At 36.3% G+C, this 27,993-nt stretch overlaps 1 protein-coding gene and 1 long non-coding RNA gene across 3 annotated transcripts in view; both read left to right on the plus strand.

The window, feature by feature from the left end:
• Positions 1-2,321: 2,321 nt before the first annotated feature.
• Positions 2,322-27,993, plus strand: part of LOC309498564 (uncharacterized protein) — a 270,271-nt gene continuing 244,599 nt past the window's right edge. Inside the window, exons 1-2 of the mRNA XM_082169347.1 lie at positions 2,322-2,409; positions 13,915-14,232. Of these exons, the coding sequence (XP_082025473.1) occupies positions 2,349-2,409; positions 13,915-14,232 (379 nt within the window). The 5' untranslated portion in view covers positions 2,322-2,348. The remainder of the gene's footprint in view (positions 2,410-13,914; positions 14,233-27,993) is intronic.
• LOC309503346 lies at positions 15,008-27,960 on the plus strand. Of its 2 annotated transcripts, XR_014207618.1 has the most exons (6): positions 15,008-15,256; positions 17,686-17,748; positions 24,142-24,222; positions 24,382-24,410; positions 25,215-25,283; positions 25,598-27,960. It is a non-coding gene; the product is annotated as an uncharacterized lncRNA (long non-coding RNA). The 2 variants fall into 2 exon arrangements; XR_014207619.1 differs by lacking the exon at positions 15,008-15,256 and having other exon boundaries at positions 17,430-17,748.

The raw sequence follows: 27,993 nt of genomic DNA on the forward strand, positions 1-27,993 counted from the left end.
TTTAATTACATTTTCTTCTTAAAACGAGAAGATTGTAATTGTGCTGGCTCCGTTGGGAAAATAACTTTAATATCGCTAAACGAGCTCCACTGTTGACATCCATGTTTAGCTACTTCCGCAACCAACAAGTGACTTCGTTGACCGTTGAGTACTCTTCTGCGCATGCGGGTCACTTCTGGGTCATTTCACGTTCACACAGGAGATCACAAAAGGTCGCATTTAATTGGAAATGTGAACGGCCTTGCAAAAAAATTCAATTTTTTCAAAAAATCGGAATTGAGCATTAAGCCCTGCAGTGTGAACGCAGCCTTAAGGCCCTTTCACACTGGACGCGATTTTGACGCACGAATCATTCGCGCGATGGTTTTATTTTTCGATCAGCTGTTTGTGTAATGAGTGCTTCCACACCGAATGCGAATGCGCAGCGGCCAAAAAACGACTTTTATTTTATTCGCTTCGATGTCGATTTTTTTTTTACTTTTGCGGCGACAGAATAGGCTTCAGCCAATCACATAATACAAGGACAACGATTTGAAAGACAATGTGTGGCGTAGCATTGCCAACCAACTCAGTTATCTTGACTGTGAGTTTGTTGTGTGATAGTTTTAGTCATATAGTCCTGTGCTGTGTAGGCTAGCAGGCCAAACTACATTTGGGATACAAAGCTAACACTATTATCGTCAAAGATAGAGACAGAGAGCGTGTTTACTTTGAACACGTAACAAAATGTAGTGAGACTATTTAGGGCTGCTTTTAGTATACTATACATTCTTTGTGTGATATCTACAGTTTCTAGTCGAATGATTTTTAACTTACTTAACGTTACTTCGTGTGTAACATGTAATGTGTAGTTACATTACAAAAGGCACTGTGTTTAGTTGAAGACGCAAAAAAAAAAAAAAAAAAAAAAAAAAAAACTGTGCACATAAGCATACTCCCCTTCAGACTCTCTGTTCTGTAAGATTGGGTGCACCCAAAACCTTCTTTTCTGTCTTTTAAATAAAATGAAAAGCTCGTCTTCACTGGATGCTATGACTATGACTGGATGAGGATGATGATGAAGTGTCCATGTTTTCTCAGCTGTCGGCGCGATTCGCGCGAAAGTTTGGGAATGTTGAAGCTCTCTGAACGTCACAGACGTCGCAAATTCACGTCGCGGCTGATGTGAATGGTTTTGATGCGAACTATTCGCACACGAACTATTCGCTTTTTCGTTTCGCTTTTTCGTTACGCATCCGGTGTGAAAGGGCCTTTAGTCCCGTTTATTCAGCCCTGTATTCACACGGATCCGCGAAAACGACTAAAACCCTGTATTCTGCTGCCAGGCCATCAGATGGAGATGAAACACTATGGACTGAACACGTAATACGCATGTGCATGACCTCATCGTCTTCAGAGATTCACATTTTGATTATTTACGAGGAGACCGTTTTCAAAAACTTGACACCTGATGTTAACAAGCAGAATCACTGAAGGAGAAAATCACACCGTTATGGTGATCAGTGTTTGCTTTAGTTGGGCCCTTGACTTTTTAATGTACCCTTATTTTAACACTTTTGAGTGTGGTCTAAGATAAATTCCCAGGAGAGTTAATTTAACACTGGAGTTTTTGCTGTGTATATATAGATGAAGTGTGATCTTGACGCATCTGTCAGTGAAACACTTCTGGAGGTTGTGAATTTGTGGTTTCACAAGCACAAACTTAGTAGCCTAATAAAAGCTTCATGGTACACACACACATATAGCAACACAATGTGTTAGTGATGTGATGGGAAAAAAGTGTCAATAAAATAAAATAAAAAAATAGACATAAAAATTACTCTGAGGACACTGTATTGGGTCACTTAAAAATAACTATATTTCATTATGTTGAATTTGTTTTCTCTGACAAATAATCAGTAGCTACAATAGCTGGGCTTCCATCCAAACTTAAAGTTTATACATTTTGCGTTTCCATCACTCGTTTCTCATGCGATACTTCAAAATATGCATAAAAACAGGGTGATGGAAACATAGCTAATGAGAGGATAAATATATGTTTGTATTGATTTGTGTGGATCTGTTCATTCAAAGCACTTTGTTCAGTGTCAAACATAACACTTCTTTATGGACTTGGTTGGTTTCTGGACGCCACTGTACAGTTCAGCTCACTTTCTGATCCAGAGCTTTTCAAAGTCAACACAGTTTTACACCAGAGATCTTTCTGATCGCTTCTTCAGCTGTGTCATAGAGTCAGGACTAAACACTGATGAGATCAGAGGAAGTTACCAACCAGAGGAGGAGCTGATGATGTGTAAGGAAGAGCTGTAACTATATATAATGAAGAGGAAGACTGACAGAAACACAAAATGGCTGATAAGTGTGATCTGTGTCTGCTGGGACTGATCATTCTCTCTTCACTTCTCACAGGTAAAGAAATCTGTATTTTCTCTAAAGACATTTAGTGGAATTAGTCTGGAAAGAGTTCATTTGAACATGCTCAGTTTATTCTTGCACACATTCACGTTGTGATCTCAGAGTTGTGTATTGATACACAAAGATCATACTGTATTATTCCTGATACTGGACATAGTGTCACTCAAACATCTGATGATGAAGAATTATCTTCATATTAAGAGTGTAACGCCCGTTTCACACATACTCCGTGTGCATTTTTTTTTCCGCACCCATGTTAACAGGTTAGAGCTTTCAAACTTCATGTGGATGCGGTCCGGCGATCCGTTCGAGGTAGCGATCGTTTTCACACCGAGTCTAATTTTGCTGTGCTGCACGCGCTGAATTAAAATGAGTCAAAATGAACACAGATTGACATGAAAATATAATAATCTCACCATAAATGCATTTAATTAAATAAAATGTAGTAATCTCACCATAAATCATCTCATTCGTGGAGGTGGAAAAAACAAGTCCTTTGTGACATGCAAGATTTATTGTATTAAAATTTAAATGCAAAAGAAAAGGCATGAGTCGGCTGTTTTTGTCAATTTTAAGTTTTAATTTAAAATGTTTGCGACTTTAATATAAGTAGGCTACATGGTTAATATTTTACCACTTGCTTGAGCAACTTTATATATATAAGTAGCATTGAATAATACGTTGTTTAAATTGTGTTTAAACGTCTATTAAAGAGTGTATATGTGTACAAAGAGAATCGCAATGCTGACAAAACTTGTGTTTGTGGTACAGCCGCGGATCAGTTACTGTATGCATATGTGAAAGCACTACACACTGCAAATGGAGTATGTGTGAAACGGGCGTAAGGGTGGATTTCCTGCAGTGGTTCAAGCTGCAAGACTGCCGAATGACTAAAGAAAAGTTGTCAGCAAGATGGTAGAAAACTGTACATTTCTTGTCTATTCCACCCACTGCTACTTATACCAACGACGGAAATAAGCGCAGTTACAATAGATTAATATGTGGGAGAGCGTTGCTATAGAGAGTGATGATATTGTATTGCAATATGTAGCACTTCAAAGTCAATACCAAATCAAAACTGTTTAGAACATTATTTGTAATTGAAATGGTTTAATGACAAAATATGGTTATAGTTATACTTAAAATAGTTACAAAATAGATGTATGAGATGATGATAACTTATACCATTAATCTTAGCCAGCATGTACATGTTTCCTGAGAGAGAGAGAGAGAGAGAGAGAGAGAGAGAGAGAGAGAAAGAGTAAGAGACAAAGAAAAGAGGAAGTAAAGAGAGAGAGAGAGAGAGAGAGAGAGAGAGAGAGAGAGAGTAAGAGACAAAGAAAAGAGGAAGTAGAGAGAGAGAGAGAGAGAGAGAGAGAGAGAGAGAGAGAGAGAGAGAGAGAGCCCTAAGAACTATCAACTATTTTTGACTGTCAAAATGTCGGCAGAGCTGCAGTGAGTTGTTCAAAATCTTTCTTTTTAGTGAACCTTGTGTACACAATGTTCTCAATGCTGGAGTTCATGTGTAGAGCCCCTGGTGATACTTCCAGCAAAGTTTCATGTTGTGTCGAGCCTTCTTAGTGTTTTAAAAATAGCGATTTTTGATGCATAGTCGAGCCCCATTCACTCCCATTCAAATCACAAATTGACCAAAAACGTAAATACGGTCAAATTTAAATGTGCCGTTTCCATTTTAATTATGCTTTTAGACTAAAGTTTGCCTCGGTTAGATTAACAAAAAGTCAGTTTGTCAGTTTGAGTCTTGATGTTTTAATGTTAGTTGTTCTCTGGCTGCTGGAACTGTGTGTTATGGCAAGAACAGTAAGAGTAAATGTGTTCTAGTGATGCGTCGGTCATGAACGATTCGATTATTTTGAGCAAATCTTTAATATGACTCAGGACTACTGAGTTGTCTCAGAGAGTGATTTGTTCATCTTGTGTCGACCGCGCATGCGCAAAATCCTATGGGTTCTGTACCGGAAAGAGAAATGATTAGTTCATCTCTTGAGTCTTCGGGTCTGATTCTTCTGAGTCTTTCGTTCTTTTGCAGTGTTGTAATGTAACGGAGTACAAATACTTCGTTACTGTACTTAAGTAGAAATTTCACGTATCTGTACTTTACTTCGCTATTTAAATTTATGTCAACTTTCACTTTTACTCCACTACATTTCCTAGAAAAAATGTATACTTTTACTCCGATATATTTCCACTAAGCATCTTCGTTACTCGTTACTACAAAATAAAATCAGAAGAAATGTGTGCGACTGCAATAAGGGTGGTTTGGCGAATCACTGCTTCTAGATTGCATTACGCACGCTCCGCACGGCGCGCGCTCCAGTGTAATGCTTGTTTGTTGCCATGCCAAAGGAGGAGGAAGCACAACTGAAACCGCCATGGAAGCACGAGCACCGATATCTATGCGAGCGCACCTACCTTTTGATTTAATTCAACAGAGAATTCTCAAAGACATGTCCATAATACTGAAACACGCTTAACTGTTTTTGGTATAGCATAACTGCCAGGCCGAATATTTCCTCAGGTAGGCTAATGTCAGACTGAGAAATATTTTTTGAGACCTGCTACGTTAATCAGTGGCAGGTTAGAAAGAAAGTGTTAAGGGCTATTCACGTCTTTAAAAGCATCATACGTTTTGTCAAACTTGAGATTTCCTTTTATGTTAATTAACTCAAAACTCAGTGGTTATAGGATAATGTTGGGCTAATTTTGCTGTGTGTGTGTGTGAGATGGTGACCTGGGGAGTAAGCCCTACAAATGCTCATTCCACATGACCAAAATATTCTCCTTACAATCAGGTCTTTTTTTTTTTTTTTTTTTTTTTTTGTGAAGAAATAGATTATTACCTGAAGTTCATACAAAAGTGAAATTTCTGTTTCAGTTTTTTTTTCTTTGATGTCAGCTCTAAAAATATGCTGTTTGTTCTTTGAACTTAAGAGAATTGTGCCTGAAAAGTCCTGGAAAAGACTGTGATTTTGATTTGATGAGTGAGATTAAGAAGATATGGGAAGTTGGAACCCTGAATATGCTTTACTATAAGAAAGCCACAAAGTTCACAAACCCAAAGTTCTAACCGCTTGCTTTAAAAAAAAAAAAAAACTTTTTACTTTTACTTCAATTACTTAAGTACATTAAATATCAGAAAATTACTTTTGATACTTAAGTACAGTATATATCAGATACTTTAAGACTTTTACTTAAGTAATATTCTAAAAGGTAACTTTCACTTCTACCAAAGTCTTTTTCTAGTACGATACTTGTACTTTTACTCAAGTATTGCTTTCTAGTACTTTATACAACACTGTTCTTTTGACACCTGACGTGATGTGACAGCGCTGGACACATAAATGAGTTAATAATTCCCAAACTTTCTTATAAACAAGCGTGTCGTCAGTTTTTTAACAGTTACATGCTGCGTTTTTGCTCTCAATCTCCATTTCTTATAGCTTTCTTATTTCTTTCAATTCAATTTTTTTTCATTTCTATCATGATGGTTCTTCTCCATATGAATGTACCAAAAGAGTTAGTAATTTAAACTATCTATAATGACAAAAATCACTTTGATAAATATACTACTACTACTACTAGGTTCCCACTACTAATGTGATCAGATGATGTCATCAACTTGATGATGATGATAATGATATAGTCATCATGTAGTGCTCTGATCAGCTGACCTCTTCTAGACTGTCATGTGTGTTATTAATTTCATATAATTGATTAGAGTAAAACATATAGAAAAACACTAAACATTTTGAACTACTGTTTCACTTTGATACACTCAAACCTCAAGAATCAGCGCGTGAATCTCAATAACGGTGACGTGCTTCATAAAGAAAACCAGGGATGGGCAAACTCTGTCCTGGAGGGCCACTGTCCCGCAGAGTTTATCTCCAACCCTGATAAACTCTCCTGTCTGTAGCTTTCTAGTAATCCTGGAGACATTGATTAGCTGTGTTTGATGAGGGTCCCAGATAGCAAGCGACCATCCAAACAATGTTAAATCAGTGTTAATGTGTCAATGTTACTGCATTGAATCAACATCACTTTTACACCCATAATGTTTTTTTAGATTTCATCCAAAAATCAATGATAATGGCATTGAATTTATGTTAATGTGATGATGATGATTCAACATCATGCTTGCACTCTCAGAAAATAAAACACAACAAATATAACAGTATAACAGTGGCCCTCCAGGACCGAAGCCTAATTTGTCGACTTTTCTTTAGTTAAAAAAAATGGTTTCCTTCATCTCAGTGCAATAAGATTTTGTGACTTTTTCTTTACACACACAAACACTGGGCTTGATTCGGTTGTTCTGAAGGTATTTTTAAACAAAGTCAGACTCAAGACCTTTGAAATGAATGTCTTTGAAATGAAAATAGTTTTTTTTATTTTGCATTTGTCAAAAAAAATCAATAAATCCAGAATAAATCTGAAAATTTCCATACGTCAATGTACTAGAGCACAAATAGTCCAGGCGTTTTAAGCCAAAATGGGGGTCAACCGTGAACAAATTCCAACAGAATCAAACTCAACTGATTTTGTATCCTCAATATGTCCTGAGTAAGGGAAAAAAGCTCAGAAGAATCCCATTAGGGGAAAGTTCTGAAAAAGACCCAAATATATCCTATTCATACGCCTATTCATTATCTTTCTCACATGAATAGGGTAAAAAATGTAACCTTTAGATATCACCATGAAAATTACTGAGTTGATTACTTATATCAAGACAAACAAAAAATGTATTACAAGTTTTTTTTTTATTGTTTGTTAACATGGACAAACGGTGCATAATCTAATTACAGATGTGCTAATTTGCATAAATCCCACAACAGATCTAAACATTGGGTATAGCCAGGAGAAAATGTCTTGTTGAATCTTGTTGACATATAACAGTAAAAGACTAAATGTTAAGGTCTGAATGGAACCCATTTAGGCTACCCATGAGCATTAATACATAGAGGCAGGAAGAAGTACTTTAAAACAGCCTTTATTAATTATTATTGCAGAGATGGGGTTTGGGGCTGGGTCCGTGGGACTGTTTCTGGGGGACGAGAAGATGTTTCATGAGATGCTTCGCGTCGGGGTCCCGTTCAGCCTGTCGGGGTTGTTATCTGCTATAACAACCGCCTCGCAATACATTATCCCTTACTTAAGACATGGATACATGGATTATTGTAGGCATTACACTGCCATGTATGTAATCTCAAGACAGCTAACAAGTTATTTGCTGCTGCTAGCCGTGTTAGCTATCTAATGAAACTATTCGCTAATCCTAAACTTGACATCGTTTCACCAAAAATAGTCGTACAACAGCTCAACACACATCCAGATGTTCCCAATAAATTGTAGTTGATCACCAGGTATGTTTTATTAATGTATATTAATGAATAATCCATGTAGGAAAAACAAAAGGACATATTTCTTACCTGAGGGACAGCTTAGTGACAGTTGAAAGTTGAGAGTTGATAGTTGAGTGGACCTTGAATTAATGACTGACTGAATCTCTGAATGTTTTAAAAACGCTGTACCCAATGTTTAGATCTGTTGTGGTATTTATGCAAATTAGCACATCTGTAATTAGATTATGCATCATTTGTCCATGTTAACAAACAATTAAAAAAAACTTGTTATAATTTTTTTGTTTGTCTTGATGTAAGTAATCAACTCAGTAATTTTCATGGTGATATCTAAAGGTTACATTTTTTACCCTATTCATGTGAGAAAGATAATGAATAGGCGTATGAATAGGATATATTTGGGTCTTTTTCAGAACTTTCCCCTAATGGGATTCTTCTGAGCTTTTTTTCCCCTTACTCAGGACATATTGAGGATACAAAATCAGTTGAGTTTGATTCTGTTGCAATTTGTTCACCCTTTTTTCCTAAAACTCCTGGACTAAAATACAATGTGGAACGAACGTGATCACTTTTGATCACACACACACACACACACACACACACACACACACACACACACACACACACACACACACACACACACACACACACACACACACACACACACACACACACACACACACACACACACACACACACACACACACACACACACACACACACACACACACACACACACACACACACACAGGTATTTACTTTGATGTACTAAAATGTGTTTCTTATTTTAAAGTTAATAATTTTATACATTTGGATTATTGAAATAAATAATATGTAACTGCATTCAAGTCTTTTCTTTTAGTGTCACTACTGGACATTTATGTGGCATTATTGCAATAACAAGACACTTCAAAAGACCTCAAATAACAACAAAAAAATACTGATTTAATGTGTTTTAAAATGTTTAAATATATATTCATAACAAAAGCTGTTATAAGAGCAGTCAGTCACATCCAAAAAAATGAATGGATCTCTATGGCGCCTCTGCTGGAAGTGTATGGTAATTACACTTTTTGGCAAAACTATATTATCTGCACAAAAAAAAATTCTAACCAGCAGATGAAGAATTATGCATCTCACACCGAGATCAATATCCAGAAACAACTCATATTTCATTTCGATCATCATTAATGTTTTTTTTATTGTTTTTTTTTTAAAAAGGTAATATTTCATATGCATGCTAATGGTGTAGCTGAGGTATTTTGCAGTAAATAGGCACAAAAGTACTTCAAATCTCCCAAAACATAGCATTAATTCATAGATGTTATAAAAAACATAAGTAAAAAAAAATATATATATATATAATATTTGTATTATTAAAAATGTAAAAAAAATAAAATAAATAAAAACACAATCACTCTCCTAGTGCATGTTTAATCATATTGTATTAAATGATTTGTTAATGCATTATTTTGTCATGACTTTACTTGAGAGGGCCCTAATCATGATCAAATTCACTGTTAACTACTTCCCAAACTCAGCTCATGATTGATCATAAACTTACTATCAAACACACAACGAGTGTTCAGCTCAGTGAAGTGATGTTGTGTGGTCAGAGAACAGAAGTACAGTATCATCACGACTGTGTCTGGATGGAGAGTGAACTACTGATCCCAGCAAACCTTCCCTGAGTTTTGCTCCTTCCTTTGGGAACTGTTCCACAAATATTCTTTGTGGGTTTTGAATTGTTATTTTGTATTTAGCTGTGCATAAGTCACAGTAGGGTGCACAGCAAAAACTCCAGTGTTAAATGAACTCTCCTGGGAGTTTATATGGCTCCGGACTCAAGAGTGTTAAAGTGTTAAAATATGAGTGTTAAATTAACACTCAAGAGTGTTAAAGTTAATGAGATAATTAAGTGATTCATTGAGTGATGATTGAGCATTATTGAAGACACCTGATGTCAACAAGCAGAATCACTGAAGGAGAAAAAGCACAATTTTAAGTCAACATTATGGAGATCAGTGTTTGCTTTAGTTGGGCTTGTGACCCTTACATGTTTAACTTTAGTTTTTATTTGGTTGTTGTATCTGAATTATAACTACCAGATGAACAAAGAGAAAAGTTGATCAGGTGGTGTTGGTTATGTTTTGACATCATCATCATTTGACCTGAATTGCTAAACTCATTTAGAGTCTAATCTCTGGCTTAAATGTATATTGTTAATTACAGCATCACTGTGATTCTACAGCACAAAATCCAGAATTTTCTAAATAATCCAACGGATGTTTTAAAAGTTGTTCTGATGAAGATAAAAATCTTTCTTTTACGCACACACAGACATCAAGAATCAGTGTATGAATCTCAACAATGGTGACAAACAGAATATTCAATTAGGAAAAGGAAATTACTAAAACACTTCAGATCATAATTTATTCATACCGCAATGCATGATGGGAGCCATAAATTAGTTTTGATTGGTGGCACCCAGATTGCACTGCAACATTCTTTATTATTGTCACCATTGTTGAGATTCACAGGCTGATTATTGATTTCAAAGTCATTTGATCAGAACAACTTTTGAGGAATATTTTGGATTATATTGAAAATGCTGAAAATTGTTTGATATAGAATCACAGAGCTGCTGTACAAGGTAGTCATAACTCTCGAAATGAGATTTATGATTCAGGTCAATTTATGATAATGTCAAAATATAACCTGATCACCTTTTCTCTTTGTTCATCTGGCAGTTATAACTCAGATACAACTGCCAAACAAAATCTAAAGTTAATGATTAAAGGGTCAAGAGCCCAACTAAAGCAAACACTGATCACCATAACGGTGTTGTAATTTTTTTTGATTTTCTCCTTTGGTGATTCTGCTTGTTAACATCAGGTGTCTTCAATAATGGTCAATCATCACTCAATGAATCACTTAATTAGCTCATTAACTTTAACACTCTTGAGTGTTAATTTAACACTCATATTTTAACACTTTAACACTCTTGAGTCTGGAGCCATATAAACTCCCAGGAGAGTTCATTTAACACTGGAGTTTTTGCTGTGTGAGTTTGAAGGAAAGAGAGAAACACAGAACAGATAAAGAGCTTTTAAGGGCAGTTATTAGTGCATTTTCTACGGTTGAAGAGGAGGATCAACTAATCCTGTGCCGTCCAGTAATGATTATGACAAAGCTGACATCAAGAGTTCAAGATATGATGATATTACATTATTTACATTTGTTTCAAACTCAGGGTATTTCTTATTCCTTCTTAAAGAGGCGTTTGATTTGGTTTATCCATAAATGTTAATTAATGCATTAACTATCAAACACAGGAAAAAGACTGTATGATTTGATTCTTCTGGTTTTTATGCTGGTATGGTTTATATTTATTAATATCATAATGATCACTGAGATATACTGTGTTTCAGGTATCAGTGGAGTGGAGGATCATGTGTTCATCAGTTCTGGTGAAAATGTGCGTCTGTCCTGTAATAATGCTCTTTCTGACTGCAAATCTAAAACTACATGGACCTACTCTAACAGACAGTCAGCAGTTGAACTGATTACTTTAGGGATAAAGAGGAAAGGCACAGAGAGACATGAGAGACTGAGTTTGGAGTCTGACTGCTCTCTGAACATCAAGAACGTCACAGTAGAAGATTATGGATCTTACATCTGCCAACAATATGTGAATGACAGACAACAAGGACCTGATGCTGATGTTTCTCTGCATGTTCTTCATGGTAAGTTTATGATTATGTGATCAATTTAAAAAGGGCAGATTCTCCTTTTAAACTCAGATGATGATTGAAGAGTCTGTGATTTGTGTCTTGTGTTCAGTTTCAGTGTCTTCATCATCATCATCTTCATCATCATCATCATCATCTTCATCCTCACAGACTGAGATCAGTCCAGGCCGCTCTGTGACTCTCTCCTGTCAGTTGTATTCATATACTGGATTCTCCTGTGATTATTTGGTCAGTTCTGAGGGAGTTGAGCTGTTGTGGGTGAATCAGGCTGGTGTTGATCTGAAGACAGACTCCAGATATCAGATATCATCATCATCATCATCAGATCAATATCACTGTATCATCACTCTGACTACAACACTCCAGGATGAAGATAACAACAGAGAGTGGAGATGTCGGCTTACTCACAGAAATCAACTCCAGACCTCAGTCAGATACACTGTCAAGTATTCAGGTGAGAAAACACTCTTTTCTGACATATTTGTTGAAACTTTCACACACACTGGCTCTACTCTTCCTGATGGCTTCATACGTTTGGCAATTGTAAAATATTAATGGTCAAAGTCATAAACTGCATAACAATCCTTATAATTCCCAGTATTGACCTCCTATGGGTCATGTGTAGCATACAATTACAGATATAACAAATTAGATATAGCTAAATATAATTAGAAATAATTGTAATTAAATATAACTAAAGATTTTGAGGATAAACATTTGTAAAATTCACAAATATATTGCACAGACAATTCTCATTATTACATTTCTGTACTAAGTGTTAATGTTTATAACATAAATAAGGAACAAAAGTAAAACAGCATGTATTTATATTCTTAACATTTTGTATAAGATATTGGTAAACATGAGAGTTTAAATCTGCCTAAATGCTACAAGAACAACATACACATATTAGAGGATCACTGTGTGTTCAACTGTTATCTATTACATTCATTAGAGCATCAAAGGAAACAACAGAAAGAAAAAAAGAGAAAACCATACAGTGGAAAATTTATTACAAAAAATCTAAAAAGAAAAGGATTCAAAAATGACATCCATTTGCTTTTTTTTTTTGTTTTTGTTTTTTTGCTTCTTTTAGGTCCTCAATATAATGCTTAAGTTCAGTTTAAATAATATAATGTTAGGTTTATTATTGGTCCATTTCTGTTTATGGTATTTTACATAATTATTAAGTTAATCACCACATTTTGCTCAAAACTCTTATTTTTATTCAACAAAATTATATCTTTACCAGACAGTCGAATATTTGATTTTGTGAATTTAAATATTAGATATTCAATATCAATCCAAAACAATATACATTCATAAAATAAATGTTTTATGGATTCTTCTTCTAAATTACAAAAGACGCATTTAGTCTCCATGTCTCTAAAAAATCTTGAGCTCTTCTCTCTGGATAAATCAAATGAATGGCCTTATATGTAACTTCTTTAACTTTATTTGAAATTGATTTTGTTCTATATCTTACAGTAGGATAATGTTGAGATGTGCTGTGGATTAAATGTAGCCTTTATTCCCAAACGAACACATTTAAAACCAGTAAGCATTCGTGTAGGCCTGATTGAACTCATGGTTAATGAGAGATCATTAAAAGGAAGAATATCCAAAACTGAAGGGTTGTGACACTTAGTGTATAAAGCTCTTGCATTAGATGTTCCACAATCTGTCAAAAATAGAAGAGGTGGAAACTATTTAGTTCAACTTATAATATCTTCACTACAGGTGCTCTCGGCGTGTTAGTTGTGTTGCTACGGTAATGCTGCCATTTTACTCTAATATAATGTTGACTGATGAGTCTGTGTTTAATGATGTCAATAAATAATGAAAGAACTACAAATAACCTTTATCTTTTGTTTGTTTGTTTTGTTGTACTGGTGGTGTAAAGGAATACAAATATTCTCCTAGTGCATGTTTAATCATATTGTATTAAATGATTTGTTAATGCATTATTTTGTCATGACTTTACTTGAGAGGACTCTAATCATGATCAAATTCACTGTTAACTACTTCCCAAACTCAGCTCATGATTGATCATAAACTTACTATCAAACACACAACGAGTGTTCAGCTCAGTGAAGTGATGTTGTGTGGTCAGAGAACAGAAGTACAGTATCATCACGACTGTGTCTGGATGATGATATTACATTATTTAAATTTGTTTCAAAGTCAGGGTATTTCTTATTCCTTCTTAAAGAGGCGTTTGATTTGGTTTATCCATAAATGTTTATTAATGCATTAACTATCAAACACAGGAAAAAGACTGTATGATTTGATTCTTCTGGTTTTTATGCTGGTATGGTTTATATTTATTAATATCATAATGATCACTGAGATATACTGTGTTTCAGGTATCAGTGGAGTGGATCATGTGTTCATCAGTTCTGGTGGAAATGTGCGTCTGTCCTGTAATAATGCTCTTTCTGACTGCAAATCTAAAACTACATGGACCTACTCTAACAGATTCAGACATTCAGCAGTTGAACTGATTGAATTAGGGATAAAGAGGAAAGACACAGAGAGACATGAGAGACTGAGTCTGGAGTCTGACTGCTCTCTGAACATCAAGAACGTCACAGAAGAAGATTATGGATCTTACATCTGCAGACAATATGTGAACGGACAGAAACAAAGACCTGATGCACGTGTTTATCTGCATGTTCTTCATGGTAAGTTTATGATTATGTGATCAATTTAAAAAGGTTCTCTCTTTAAAATCAGATGATGATTGAAGAGTCTGTGATTTGTGTCTTGTGTTCAGTTTCAGTGTCTTCATCATCATCATCATCATCATCATCTTCATCCTCACAGACTGAGATCAGTCCAGGCCGCTCTGTGACTCTCTCCTGTCAGTTGTATTCAGATACTGGATTCTCCTGTGATGATCGGGTCAGTTCTGAGGGAGTTGAGCTGTTGTGGGTGAATCAGGCTGGTGTTGATCTGAAGACAGACTCCAGATATCAGATATTATCATCATCAGATCAATATCGCTGTATCATCATCACTCTGACTACAACACTCCTGAATGAAGATAACAACAGAGAGTGGAGATGTCGGCTTACTCACAGAAATCAACTCAAGACCTCAGTCAGATACACTGTCAAGTATTCAGGTGAGAAAACACTCTTTTCTGACAGATTTGTCAAAACTTTCACACACTGGCTCTACTCTTCCTGATGGCTTCATACGTTTGGCAATTATAAAATATTAGTGGTCAAAGTCATAAACTGCATAAAAATCCTTCTAATCCCCAATATTGACCTCCTATGGGTCATACTAGGCTAAAATAGACTCTTCTGATTTATGCAATATTTCATGTATGACCCATGAGGGACGTCAATATTGGGAATTATAAGGATTTGTATGCAGTTTGAGGAATTCTAAGGCTTAATAATGTCATTGATTCAGGAAAGCTGAAGGTTTATGGGAAGCATCTCACTGTGTTTCACTCTCATATAAACCAGGAATAAATGATACAGTAACATCTCTCTTCTCAACTACTGCCACTGTAAGCTGTGATGATTGAACACAAACTGCATGTCATGATCAATATGAAAATATGATGTTAATGTCCTGATGCGTCTGAACATTCATCTTCTGCAGCTCCAGTCGCTTCAACAACACTGACTCCAGTCAGAAGCTCAAACTCTGAGAAGACATCAAGCCGAACTACAGCAGCAGCTTCTACACAAGGTTCATGATCACATGATCACTGTCACACATCATCAGTCTCTCGCTTCAGTGGTTTGCACTGGCTCTCACAGACTGCTTTATCATCACACATATTATCTACCAAAAAAGCTCTTTAGTCAGATTTGTCAGTGAGTTTTGATACATATGACCGGTCTTGTACAGTCTGTTGTCTGATGCAAAATAATCATAATATACAGCTAGATATTATGTAGAAATACCAACTTATTGTGTTGAAATAACGAGATATTACGTCGAAATAACGACTTAATATCTCGAAATAACAAGATAAGTTTTCTTTTTTTCTTCTCCACCATGCGGTTCAGGGCTTCCATAGTATAGACCCCTTTTGCGGCGACGTCACAGTTACGTCACGGCTCTAGCTGGAGGCAAAACAAACGGAAAACTGGAGGCGGCCAATACAAACCAACACAGATTCGGCTACATAATAAGGAGCTTAAATTATTATTTTTATTATTAAATGTCATCTTGTTGTGTTGTTGGGTGCAAGAATCGATGAAAAATGAGTATGCTGTATCTGGAATTTTTATTTCTAGAAAATATTCACATCATTAAATTGCACCGTAATGTCACTCTTTACATTGTCGTCTTCTTGACGCTGGCTAGGCAGAACTGCGGATCGTACCACACAAGTCTTTACATGACCATTCAGCACAGAGTTATAGGCATCTAAATATATATATATATATGCCCTCAGTTTCTCTTTACCCTCGGTTTCTCTATCGGGTAGGTGTAGAAGTCAGGCCACTCAACCAGAGGTAGCGTTAACGTTAATCCTGTCAGATCGTCCATTGACTGAGCGCGTGTACGGTCATCTGGTTCCGTCCGTTAAAATTTACTTTTGCAAATAACAATCGCGGTCCTGGACAGTGAGTGACCTTGCACATTAAGATAAAATTGGATTTTCTCCAGTCATTGTTAAAAAACAAGCTAACAAAACTTGCAAACTAGCGTTAGTGAAGCGGCCAGAGGGATCTTTCTGCCTCCAGCTAAGCCCCGCCCACACAAATACGTCACCATGTTTACCAACTGTAAAAGGGTCTATACAGCCTGAATATAATTGCTTCCAGAAATTATTTGTGGGGGTGCTATCGGGGTGCTTTGGTCTTTCTTAGGGGTGCTGAAGCACCTGCTAACCCCTCCCTATAGCGCCGCCCAATCAAGTCATCTTCGTGAAAAGGTAGCCGTGACATAGGAAAGCAAAATCACATGGTCACATGGTCAATACAATGAATCAATGCCATTGATCTCTCTGAAGTGACGCATCAGCTTCAGCATTGCCCATGTGCTGCATTGCTGCTCAGCTGAGCCTTGTAAAGTGGAGCTCAAAGTTATTTATTTAAATATTAATATAATGACATCTATCTTTGAATGAATCCGCATTTTTTATACATTTCCATTGAATGAACAGTTTAATGACTCACTCAAAGACTGTCCCTTCCCGACACCTAGTGGCGTAACAGTGTAACTGGACTGAGTGACAGCGTGTCTAGAATGCGCTGAGACGAGCAATGCCTATACTGGTGAAATATCAGCAGAAAGCCTCTCGTAAAGTGAGATTCGAGGATCCGAACTAATATATAACTGTTATATTACAATGGATTAACAAGCTTATTGTTAGGTTTATGTTCTGTTATTATATTATGTGGACAATAATATATTATTATATTATTGTATCTTCTGTTTACTCCACTTCGTTTCAATGCGGTTTATATTTTCATCTCATTACTGAACATGTACTCGTCTTCGTGCCTGCTGACCACAGCCTAACACTTATTTATTTAGGAATAAATATATAAATAAATAAATGGAGATAATACCGCATATCGCGCTGTTGAGTCACTCAAAATTACCTCAATGGAAATTCCTTCACCACAACAGCCCTGTTGTTTCTTATTGGCTATTGTGACAGTACTGACATAATCAACAAACATGTTTGATATGATCGGGGCGAGCCCGATTTGTGTGAGAGAAGATCGGGAGGGGCAAGATTCGATCTGTGAACGCTTCACATTACCAGATAATCTGCGCCGAACATCGGAACCGATCGAGGTCCTTGACAAGATTTTGTCTCCGATTCTCGGGAGGGGAAAATCAGGCATAAATCGGCCTAAAACTCCTGTAGTGTGAGCCAGGCATTAGTGTGTAAGTCTCCTCGCCTTTCATTGTCAATTGCGCTCTTTCTGTTGGCGACCCGTGTGAGCGGCGAGTAACAACGATCTCTGATATTTTGAGCATAACTCATCCCATGTTAGTGTGAGCAGCCTTCAGCACTGATACGGAGTCTGGACTATCTGGACTACAGCAGTTTGATATGTTGTTATAGTTTGATAGTTGTAAAATAAATGCCTTGATATTGTGTTCATGCATTAAAATATTATATAATTCTATTTCCATTTTGTTTTTAATAGTTGTAACATCAACTACAGCAACAGCACTTACTCCAGACACCACAGCAAACTCTCTGAATCCAGGTGTGTGTGAACATCATCCTCATTTGACCGACTCGTTGTTCGAGCAGCCGATCACAGATTTTGACTCAAGCCATGTTTAATTTGTAATCTACATCACTTTATAATTCCATTCTCTTGTACATCACCAACAACCCATAAACATGAAAACTAATACCGTAATGTAAAAAGTAACTGTCATTAAATGTCACACATCATTCTCATCCAGACAATCCTAAACAATCATCATTCATTTAGTGAACATATGAGGTACAGTCTGTTTAGGGTTGGGTATCGTTTGAATTTGAACGATTCCGATTCCGATTCCGATTCCTTGTTTCGATTCCGGTTCCTAATGATTCTCGATTCCGATTCTTTTAAGAGGCAGGGTCAAAAAAGTTTAGATCAATTTTAATTCTATGAACTTTTTACTTTTTATGAAATTTACTATGAATTTCTCACAGGGCTGTTTTCAACTACAATATAAATATCAAATCTATTTTAAACAACTTTTTTGACATTTTAAATGAGCTAGCTAACCAACGGTCTTTCTGAAGGAAATAGTCTGACCTTCTCCATCAATTGAAATATAAAAAAATTTGCATCACAATAAGTGTATTGTATTGTATGTGATTGTCACTAACATTTTAGTAACTAAACTGAATTTTATTAGGTTTAGTGACAACATGTTACAATGTTTACATGGTACAATTTCTGGGAAGCTACGCTTTTTTATTATTTAATTTCAATTCAGTTATTGTGATTTGATTTAATATTGACTCATTTGGATAAATATTAGGTACTCAAGATAGGCTTTAATTTTTCTCAAGAAAAAAACAACTCACCTAATGCTGTAAACATACAGAGAGCCCTATCAGCTGGCAGTATTATTTAAGGTTAAAAATAACTCAAATTAAATATAATGCATTTTTTTTTTAATTATAATAACTTTATTTAATGATATAAGTATATAAGCTCTTTTTTTCTTGCCAACTATGTGCTACAGCCTATATGTTCATTAAATTTCTTTCCTGAGGTAAATATGACATTGTTCTCCAGCTATGTTATTGACCTCTTCACGCTGATAAAAAACACTGATTGATCGATATTATGTATGAGGAATATACAGTTAGGTAAGTTGTAGTCTACTGTATCTTTCAACAGTGTTCGTGTTTATTTACTATTAGCTAGTCGAGATGATCGGTTCACGTGCGCTAGGGATCTGTAAATCTCCACATTTACAAGCGCCAAAACGGTATTTATTGTTTGAATTTCGTAATAAAATTGACAGAATCTGAGAGCTGAGATTTTTTTGTATATCATAAAGTAACTGCTCTGTCTAGTCTGTCGCTCTCCGTGTCCTCTTTGCTTCACGATTTTATTGTGCGTGAGAAAATGGATGTGTGGTGTGAGAAGTGTCAATTGCGTGTGTCTCACGGTAAATGCGTGAGAGTTGGCAGCTCGTAAATGTGTTTTCATGAATATATTTTTTTTTACCTTCGCCGGGTTCGCGCGCAGTTTCCAAACGGATGAGCAGAGGACGATCAGAATATGGTGCAACTTCCCAGATAGCAACATTGTTTCGGCCCGGATCCGGCCCACATCTGACACTTGTGGAATGCGGATCTGGCCCACATGCAGCGTGGAATGACGGCCCTTGTGTGGCCCATTCCTGTTTGCCAGATCTGGGCCAAAAGCAGGCCATAGCAATGCCACATGTCAGCCAAGAGCAAAGAAATAAACCAGAACTGGACCTTATCTGAGCCACAAAATCTGTGTATATTAAATATGGAGTCATCCCAGCCTTAATAAGCCTGTTAACAAGCAGAATCCCTGAAGGAAAGAAGAGAACAGAAAAAGAGACGAGCAGAAACACAAGAACTACAACTGACTTCAGACACAGCCTTAGATGAAATCAACTGAAGAGAAAAGAAGACATTAAATCTGTGAAGATCTCAGCAGAGGAGGATTAAACAACTCCACAAACAGCATTACCAGCTTCACTTATTACTAACCAGACTGACTTTATTTCTGTCAGACGTCTACAAAAGTTTTATTGAGAATTAACAGAGGTTTAACTCTAATGCAGGGGTCTCCAACACGTCGCTCGCGAGCTACCAGTAGCTCGTGGCCTGATTGGAGGTAGATCGCCAAGGGGACGTTCACATATCGCCAGTGTTGGGAAAGTTCACTTTCTACATGAACTAGTTCAAAGTTCAGTTCACAAATTTTAAAATGAACTAGTTCAGTTCATAGTTCAAACTTCAAAATTTTGAACTAAAGTTCACAGTTCCAAAAAATGAACTAGTTCAGTTCTTTTTTTCCATATGTTGCTACGAGCTATTATTTTTCAAAATTATTGCCACAGCCCATATAAAACCACAGACAGCAATTATGTTATCAGTTTTAACACTGAAACTATGCGTCAGATTTCATCTTCATATCCAATTTTAAAATCCTTATCCAACCAGGGTTTACATAGCATTGAGGGTAGGGTTGCCAACTAAACAAATGCGGGACAATCGTGCATGGTTCTTTACAGGAAAATGAGGGACACTGAAAATATTTGTAGGCTATAGGCTAGGCCAACATAACACAGTAGGCCTATATGTCATTTCAGGTTTGTATGTGTTTAAAAGGTTTTCAGACATTTGTTTTGATTAAAGTCATATTACACACAAACCATAGTTCAAAATAATAGCATTTATCTGAAATAGAAAGCTTTTGTAATAAACACTACTTTTAAAGAAATTAAAGATATGAAAAGACTACTTTTATTCTGCAAGTTTTTTTTATTTCTGATAAATTTACTTTGAACCTTTTATTCATCAAAGAATCCTGATATATATAAAAAAAAATTTTTTTTACATTAATAATAATCAGAAATGTTTCTTGGGCAGCAAATCACATCAGTATATTATTCCCTCAGGACGATTTCATGCTTTCTTGCGTGGCTGGATGTATGTTGGACTCACAATAATCACGTTGTTTGAATTCGTTAAAACTGATTTGCCGAAATCAAAACCCAGTCGGACAGTGAAAGGGATTTGCCGGTAGCGCGAGTCCGGATCGAAGCGACCAGACAGCGGAGGATTCTTTGCGCAAATCAAACAATGATTTGTCCCAAAATAATAATTAATTCTTAATTTAGAGTTTGTTATTCTGATGCGCGTGAGTGTAGACTGTGATTGGATGATGACCGGTGTCGTGATCAAGTGCCGTGTTGCTGTTGGATCAGATTCAGTCATACATCAGTGGTTAGATCAGCGTCAATAAACGGGACAACGGAGGTTCCGAACGGGACAAATACATTTCTATAGAAATCTTGCACCCTTTTGAACGAAGTTAAACTGAGAGAGCGTGCCGTTCACAGACACCAGAATGAACGAGTTCACAGTAACGTTCATCAGGCAGTAAAAGAGGACGTTCAGTTCATGTTCGCTCAAAATATGAACGAGTTCATGAACTATCGTTCAATGAACGCGTTCAGGCACAACACTGCATATCGCGTCTTTTACGCGCTTGAGTTCGTCATTTTAAATCGGACGCCACGGGGAAATCGGACCGAATTTTTTTATAAATAATAAAAGATAAGCTAATGTGCATTGTAAATGTCAGTAATTTATCTTTTTTGACTAATTATTTTTATAAAAATGATTTAAAGGCTGAAATATGTGAGGTTTATCTTTTTATAAAACCTTTTGTGTCAAAACTTGATTTGAACTTGTACATGTTAACTTAGTTGATAACATGTTGCAAGACACTCCTTTAAAATCTGGCCATATTTTTTAATGTTACTATTTTAATGTTTAGGCTATGTAAACAAAAATTGCATATTGATGCTTATTGTAATTGTTATTTGCTGGTTTTCAACGTAAAACTTGGTGAATTGATAAACAGGATTCTGTGATAACCGTGATCATTTTGGTCACTATATTCATGAAATGAAATTTTCATGCCATTTCATCTCTAGTTATGATCAACTAAAATCAACTATAATTATGTGTTTTTCAGTATAATATGCAAAGAACAATTTTCTATAAAAAATGTGTATCTCTTATTCTGTTCTTTTCACTGACATTTAAGGGTGACATATAGGCCTACAAAAACTCTTTTAGGTCTAAAACAGTTTGGATAGTTGTTAATATGAGAGTTATGAGACATTATAAGAGATTTAAGTATTGTATTACGCGAGTAGCTCTCGGCCACTTTCATTTTTAAAAAGTAGCTCTGAAATGAAAAAAGGTTGGAGACCCCTGCTCTAATGTGTTTCATTTAAAGTCACCATAAGAGTGATTAGTGTTTCCATTAGTTGGGCTCTTAACTCTTAGTATATCTTAATTCTTGTCTTTTTTGGCCGCTGTGACAGTGTGTTTGTCAAACACATTTGCAGCAGCAAAGAAAGCTAAAGTGAACCGAGATCAGGTGATGGTTACCTGTTGATGGTGTTATAATCATCATGAAATAACCTTTCACTGATGTCTTTGAAATCTAACAATTGTGTTGATCCATTAATATTTTCACATCACAAATCCTGTGTTTCTGCAGCATGAGATTCAGCAATATTATAACTGTCAGTTTAAAGCTTTTAACAAACATGAGATCAAAAATTTAACTTATGCTGACACACACAGATATCAACAATCAGCGTATGAATCACAACAATGGTGACAATCACAAATATTTAGATAAACAGATAAATTCAGAACATCACTGAAAAGCTGCTAATTCACAACAAAAACAACAGCAAAAAATAAAAGCAAATATTTAGAATCAAACTAAATTATAGGACAATTCAGCTGCATAATTTATTCATGTTGCAATGCATGCTGGGAGTTTTTAACTATGCTGGTACCCAGCATGCATTGCAGCAAAGTACTTTTGATTGTCACCATTGTTGAGATTCATACGCTGATTGTTGATGTCTTTTTCGTGCACATATTTGATAAAGTCTTCTAACTTATTAATATTATGTTGGATCTCATGCTGTAGTAGTACAGGGTTTGTGATGTGACATTATTAATGGATCAACACAATTGTTACATTCCAAAGACATCAGTGAAAAAGGTTATTTCATGATGATTACAAAACCATCAACAGGTAACCATCATCTGATCTCATTTCACTTTAGCTTTCTTTGCTGCTGCAAATGTGTTTGACACACACACTGTCACAGCAGCCAAAAGAGATATAAGATATATTAAGAGTCAAGAGCCCAACTAATGGAAACACTAGTCACTCTTATGGTGACTTTAAATGAAACACATTAGAGTTAAACCCATTAATTCTCAATAAATCTTTTGTAGACGTCAGACAGAAATAAAGTCAGTCTGGTTAGTAATAAGTGAAGCTGGTAATGCTGTTTGTGGAGTTGTTTAATCCTCCTCTGCTGAGATCTTCACAGATTTAATGTCTTCTTTTCTCTTCAGTTGATTTCATCTAAGACTGTGTCTGAAGTCAGTTATAGTTCTTGTGTTTCTGCTCGTCTCTTTTTCTGTTCTCTTCTTTCCTTCAGGGATTCTGCTTGTTAACAGGCTTATTAAGGCTGATATGACTCCATATTTAATATACACAGATTGTGTGGCTCAGATAAGGTCCAGTTCTGGTTTATTTCTTTGCTCTTGGCTGACATGTGGCATTGCTATGGCCTGCTTCTGGCCCAGATCTGGCAAACAGGAGTGGGCCACACAAGGGCCGTCATTCCACGCTGCATGTGGGCCAGATCCGCATTCCACAAGTGCCAGATGTGGGCCGGATCTGGGCCGAAACAATGTTGCTATCTGGGTTGCAAGATACCGAAGAATAAGAAAACATCATATATACGTTTTTAAGGTTTAACGTCAGGGTTGTTTGCTCTGAATACATTTTATGAGACGCTGTGTGAGTTAATAAGGCACACAGCGTCTCATAAAATGTGTCGGCTCGCAGTTTAGCATAACAATCAATATACGCTTACACCTGTGCTAGTACACGCATTTACCATGCCGTGTGTACGTTACAAATGTTTAACTAAAGTGTCAGGGAGTTAACATTTGGCAGTTTGAAATCGATTATGTAGTTACTTCAGTTCAGAATAGGGCTAGAAATGACTTAGACAGCGGTTTCTTCTTCCGGTCGGCGGACTGTGAATCGAAACTAGGAATCGAAATTTTAACTTTTGAACGATTCCGGGAAAATCGCAAAGCTAGTCCCGGTTCCAATCGATACTCGATACTCGATACTCGATACCCAAGCCTAAGTCTGTTAGTGTACAGATGGCTTTTAATACATATCAATTTCTATAAAATCATCATCACAAGCATCAATTTACATGATAAATAAGGATAATTATGCTATTCAACATGCCGTTTTTATGTATTTGGTTAAACACAGTAATATAGTCCTGCTGAATGTGTCTCTCTATACTCTCTCTCTCAGTGACTGTGATTGTTGTTGCCGCTTCATTCGCTCTTCTCCTTCTGGCTCTTATTCTCTGGGTGATTCGTAAAAAAAGAGCGGGTGAGTTTTTCATATTTCAGAAATCAATGAGTTAACAAAAATAATATTTCTATTCTACAGCACTAGATTCTTCTAGACTCTTTTAAAAACTGATTGTCATCTGCATTAGAGACTGTGTGTGTGTTTGATCATAAACTTTCCCGTGACATTATGTTTCAGGCAACAGAAGAGGGACTGGTGACTCTGTGGTAAGTATTGCAGGTTGATCCATGAGTTATTAATGTTCATAAGGACTGACCCTGAAATATGACACTCTTATTACTCCGATTATAAAATGTCAGGGTTCTCAGCAGACAGTTCTGTCAGTCTAGTCTTAGTTTAATGTGTCTCTGTCTGTGTTGTGTTTGAGCACATGGCTCTGTCTCTATTTGTGTTGGCCATGTGTTCCTCTTGTCCCGCCTCCTAGTTTCCCGTGATCACGCCCTCTTGTTTAGTCGTTGATGAGTCCTCGTCAGTCTGAGTGTGTGCTCACCTGTTCTTTGTCTGAGGGGCTGTTCACACGACAAAAACGTAAAACTTTTTATGCATTTTGGCCTTTCATTTACATGACAATTGTGTTTTGGGGCCTGAAAACGCGAAGTTTTGAAAACGGGTTTAAAAGTGCAAGATTTTGAAAACGGTCTCTGTGTAAAACAACAAAAACGTGAATCTGTGAAGACGATGAGGTCATGCACATGCGTATTACGTGTTCAGTCTATAGTGTTTCATCGCCATCTAGTGGCCTGGCAGCAGAATACAGCGTTTTTATTTTTTCCGCGGATCCGTGTGAATGGGGATCGTTTTGACAACAGTGTCGTCTGTGTGTTGTGCTATTGTTACCATTAAAATTGCCCATTCAAACATCATGTCTGTATAATAGAGTTTCACAAAACATTTATGTGAAATTGCCAGGACATGTTTTACACATATATTACCTGAACATTTGCAGAACCTGAGGAAAATATGGATGGCATTTAACAGCTTGATTTTTCCATATTTCCATTGATGTTTAGGAGCAGACAGATGATGAGACTTATACTGAAGTCGCTGCGCACAGTAAAAAACGAAGTAAAAAGAACAAGGTGAGCGAACACTTCCTCGATGTTGTCCAGCTTCTCTCAACATATTTAATTGTCCATTGTTCTAGTTGTGGATTTCATCATGTGTTGTTCCTGTTGTGTGGCTCAAGTCAAGTCAATCATCCTGTCACGTTACAATAGGATCTGTCATCATAACGTCATGTCTTTATAAGTGATTTTCACAAAACATTTATGTGAAATTGCCAGGACACACGTTTTACTCATATATTACCTGAACATTTGCAGAACCTGAGGAAAATATCATTGATGGATGGCATTTAATAGCTTGATTTTTCCATATTTCCATTGATGTTTAGGAGCAGACAGATGATGGGACTTATACTGAAGTCATCTTCTCTCAACATGATAGTTTGTATTTTCCTCTTATATGCAGATCTTCATGATCTGTGTGATTATATGCAGTTCTTCATGAATTGAGCTCAAACAACATGCTGTAATAATTGTGGGTTGAAAGAACTGTGATGTTCATTCAGGTTTGCTGTGATGATAAAGTGACTTATGCTTCCATCAGAGGAGCAAAAGCTGGAGCTCAGGAGAACTGCAGTCAACTTTATGAATATCAATCTAATATAACTCAATCCTAATTGTTTCATTCATTGTTAATACTTTCAATGTCTTTTACATGTTAACAAACAAATTGTAATGAATCTTTGTCTTTTGTCCTCTTTGTGTTCTGGCTTTGAGTTCTAGCGCTTCCAGAACTGTTTTAATAACCTTTGGTCTAGTTTTAATTAAGCAATGTGGAACTAGTGTGACTACATATTTAGTATTTTCAGAGCGATGAACTCACTGTTGAGGTTTGGGAACATGTTTCTGCTGAGTATGAGAACTCAGTTAGTTTAACCACACATGTTATTAGAGAAACACGTGTGGTTAAAGAAGAAAGAAAGAAAGAGAGGAACTGACATCTTAACCCACACAGAACTGATCATCTCTGAACCCAGTTTGAATTAATTTGCATTAAAAACATGTTAAGGAATACATAAAGGATCTGCAATATATGGAAGTTAATTTTCTCTCGTTTTGTCTTATTCAGCAATAAAAGGAACCAGACAAATATATCCATTAAATACGTTATTTTTGTTTGACCAGGTTCAGTCCAAACTGGGTTCAGAGATGATCAGTTCTGTGTGGGTTAAGATGTCAGTTCCTCTTCTTTCTTTCTTCTTTAACCACATGTGTTTCTCTAATAACATGTGTGGTTAAACTAACTGAGTTCTCACACTCAGCAGAAGATGATTAAGAGTTATAGATATCCAGGTTTCCAGGATTGTTTCCAAAACAATTTAAAAAATTGCTGAATTTTTTGTTGTTTTAGCTTATTTTATTTTGTACAACGTCTGTGCTTTTGTCATTTGGAAGCCCAAAGAACCACTGAAACAGACATTGAAATGTTAAGTTGAATGGCCGTATTCTGTTGTTTAATATGATTAATTGTGGAAAAAAACACTGAATTGAGGCTGAAATGTACAGTATGTGTAATAAGCAAAGCTTCTGTCTACTGCTTTTGGGTCACTGCGAGTTGTTTTGATCACATAGATTATGATTATATATATATATAGGCCTACAGTTTGTTTTGAGCTTTTATTTTGATTTTTCTAACCCTATGGACCAAAATAAACAAATTTATTTATTTATTTTTACAAAGAGCCCATTTTCTTGTGCATTTTCCCAGTAAAATGATTAACTCCCTACTAGGCTATCTATTGATAGAGTTTTCAAACCCACTGTTCACAGAAAGAATTGAAATAGAAACAGAGCGCATTTAGGCATTTAGGCCAACCGTCTCCATTGGCTTTGTGTTGCCTGAAGCTTTTGACTTATAACAAAAAACAATGTCTAAAAGCTGCTATGTGACAAGGTGTACAGCAAACAAGCTACAAAAGCCTAGAAACAAGTTTTTATACGGTTTTAGTGCATACTGAGTGTCAGGATCCCACAATTAACCCATTCTTCAAAATATTCTACGTGGTGTTAAAATACAGAAGTAGTACAAGTACATTACAAGTCCAACATTCGCAACTCGCAAGTACAATATCACTTGCGAAGCAATATCTGTGCCGTCGGAGAGGGTGTTTTCTGTCAACAGGCTGCGCTCCAGACTAACCCTGACTAACCCACATCATGTACACATGTTACTTTTTAAAAATAAAAACTAGACAAGGTGTGGATTGAGGCAGGCCTGCTATTTTTATTTGACGAAAAAACTTAGTCTGACGGAAAAAAATAGCCGTTTTTTCAAAGCTTCAAACGGATTCAGTGTTTTCTCTTTGTCATCTTAATTAGTTAATTATTTAAGTAATAAAATAAATAGTGTAGGCCTATTTTAGTGGGCCTTTAGTGTAGGCCCTATATTATTTTATTGTGTTTTTCTCTGTTGTCACTGTCAGAAATGCTGCAGGTGAGTGTACATTTGATGTGAATCCAGATTCTGTGGTTGATCTGTTCTGTGTGCTGCTGTTTGCACATTAAAATAAACATGTGGAAAAAATAATGAGCCCCTTGGAAACACAAGACTCAATGCTGTTTGCTCTGTGACCTCTGCCGTTTTTATTAACGTCGACTGTCATTGAGGTTTGAGTCAGTTGCTCAGTTTGACCTCTAGATGCCAGAAAAGCTCTGAAGTCTGAGGACTGACTTTACATTAGCAAGTGAAGGGTTTTCTTACACACCAGTTTATTACTTTATTTCT

This window comes from Leuciscus leuciscus, assembly GCF_965113295.1.
Source record: "Leuciscus leuciscus genome assembly, chromosome: 1".
In the NCBI taxonomy this organism is placed as follows: Eukaryota; Metazoa; Chordata; class Actinopteri; order Cypriniformes; family Leuciscidae; genus Leuciscus; species Leuciscus leuciscus.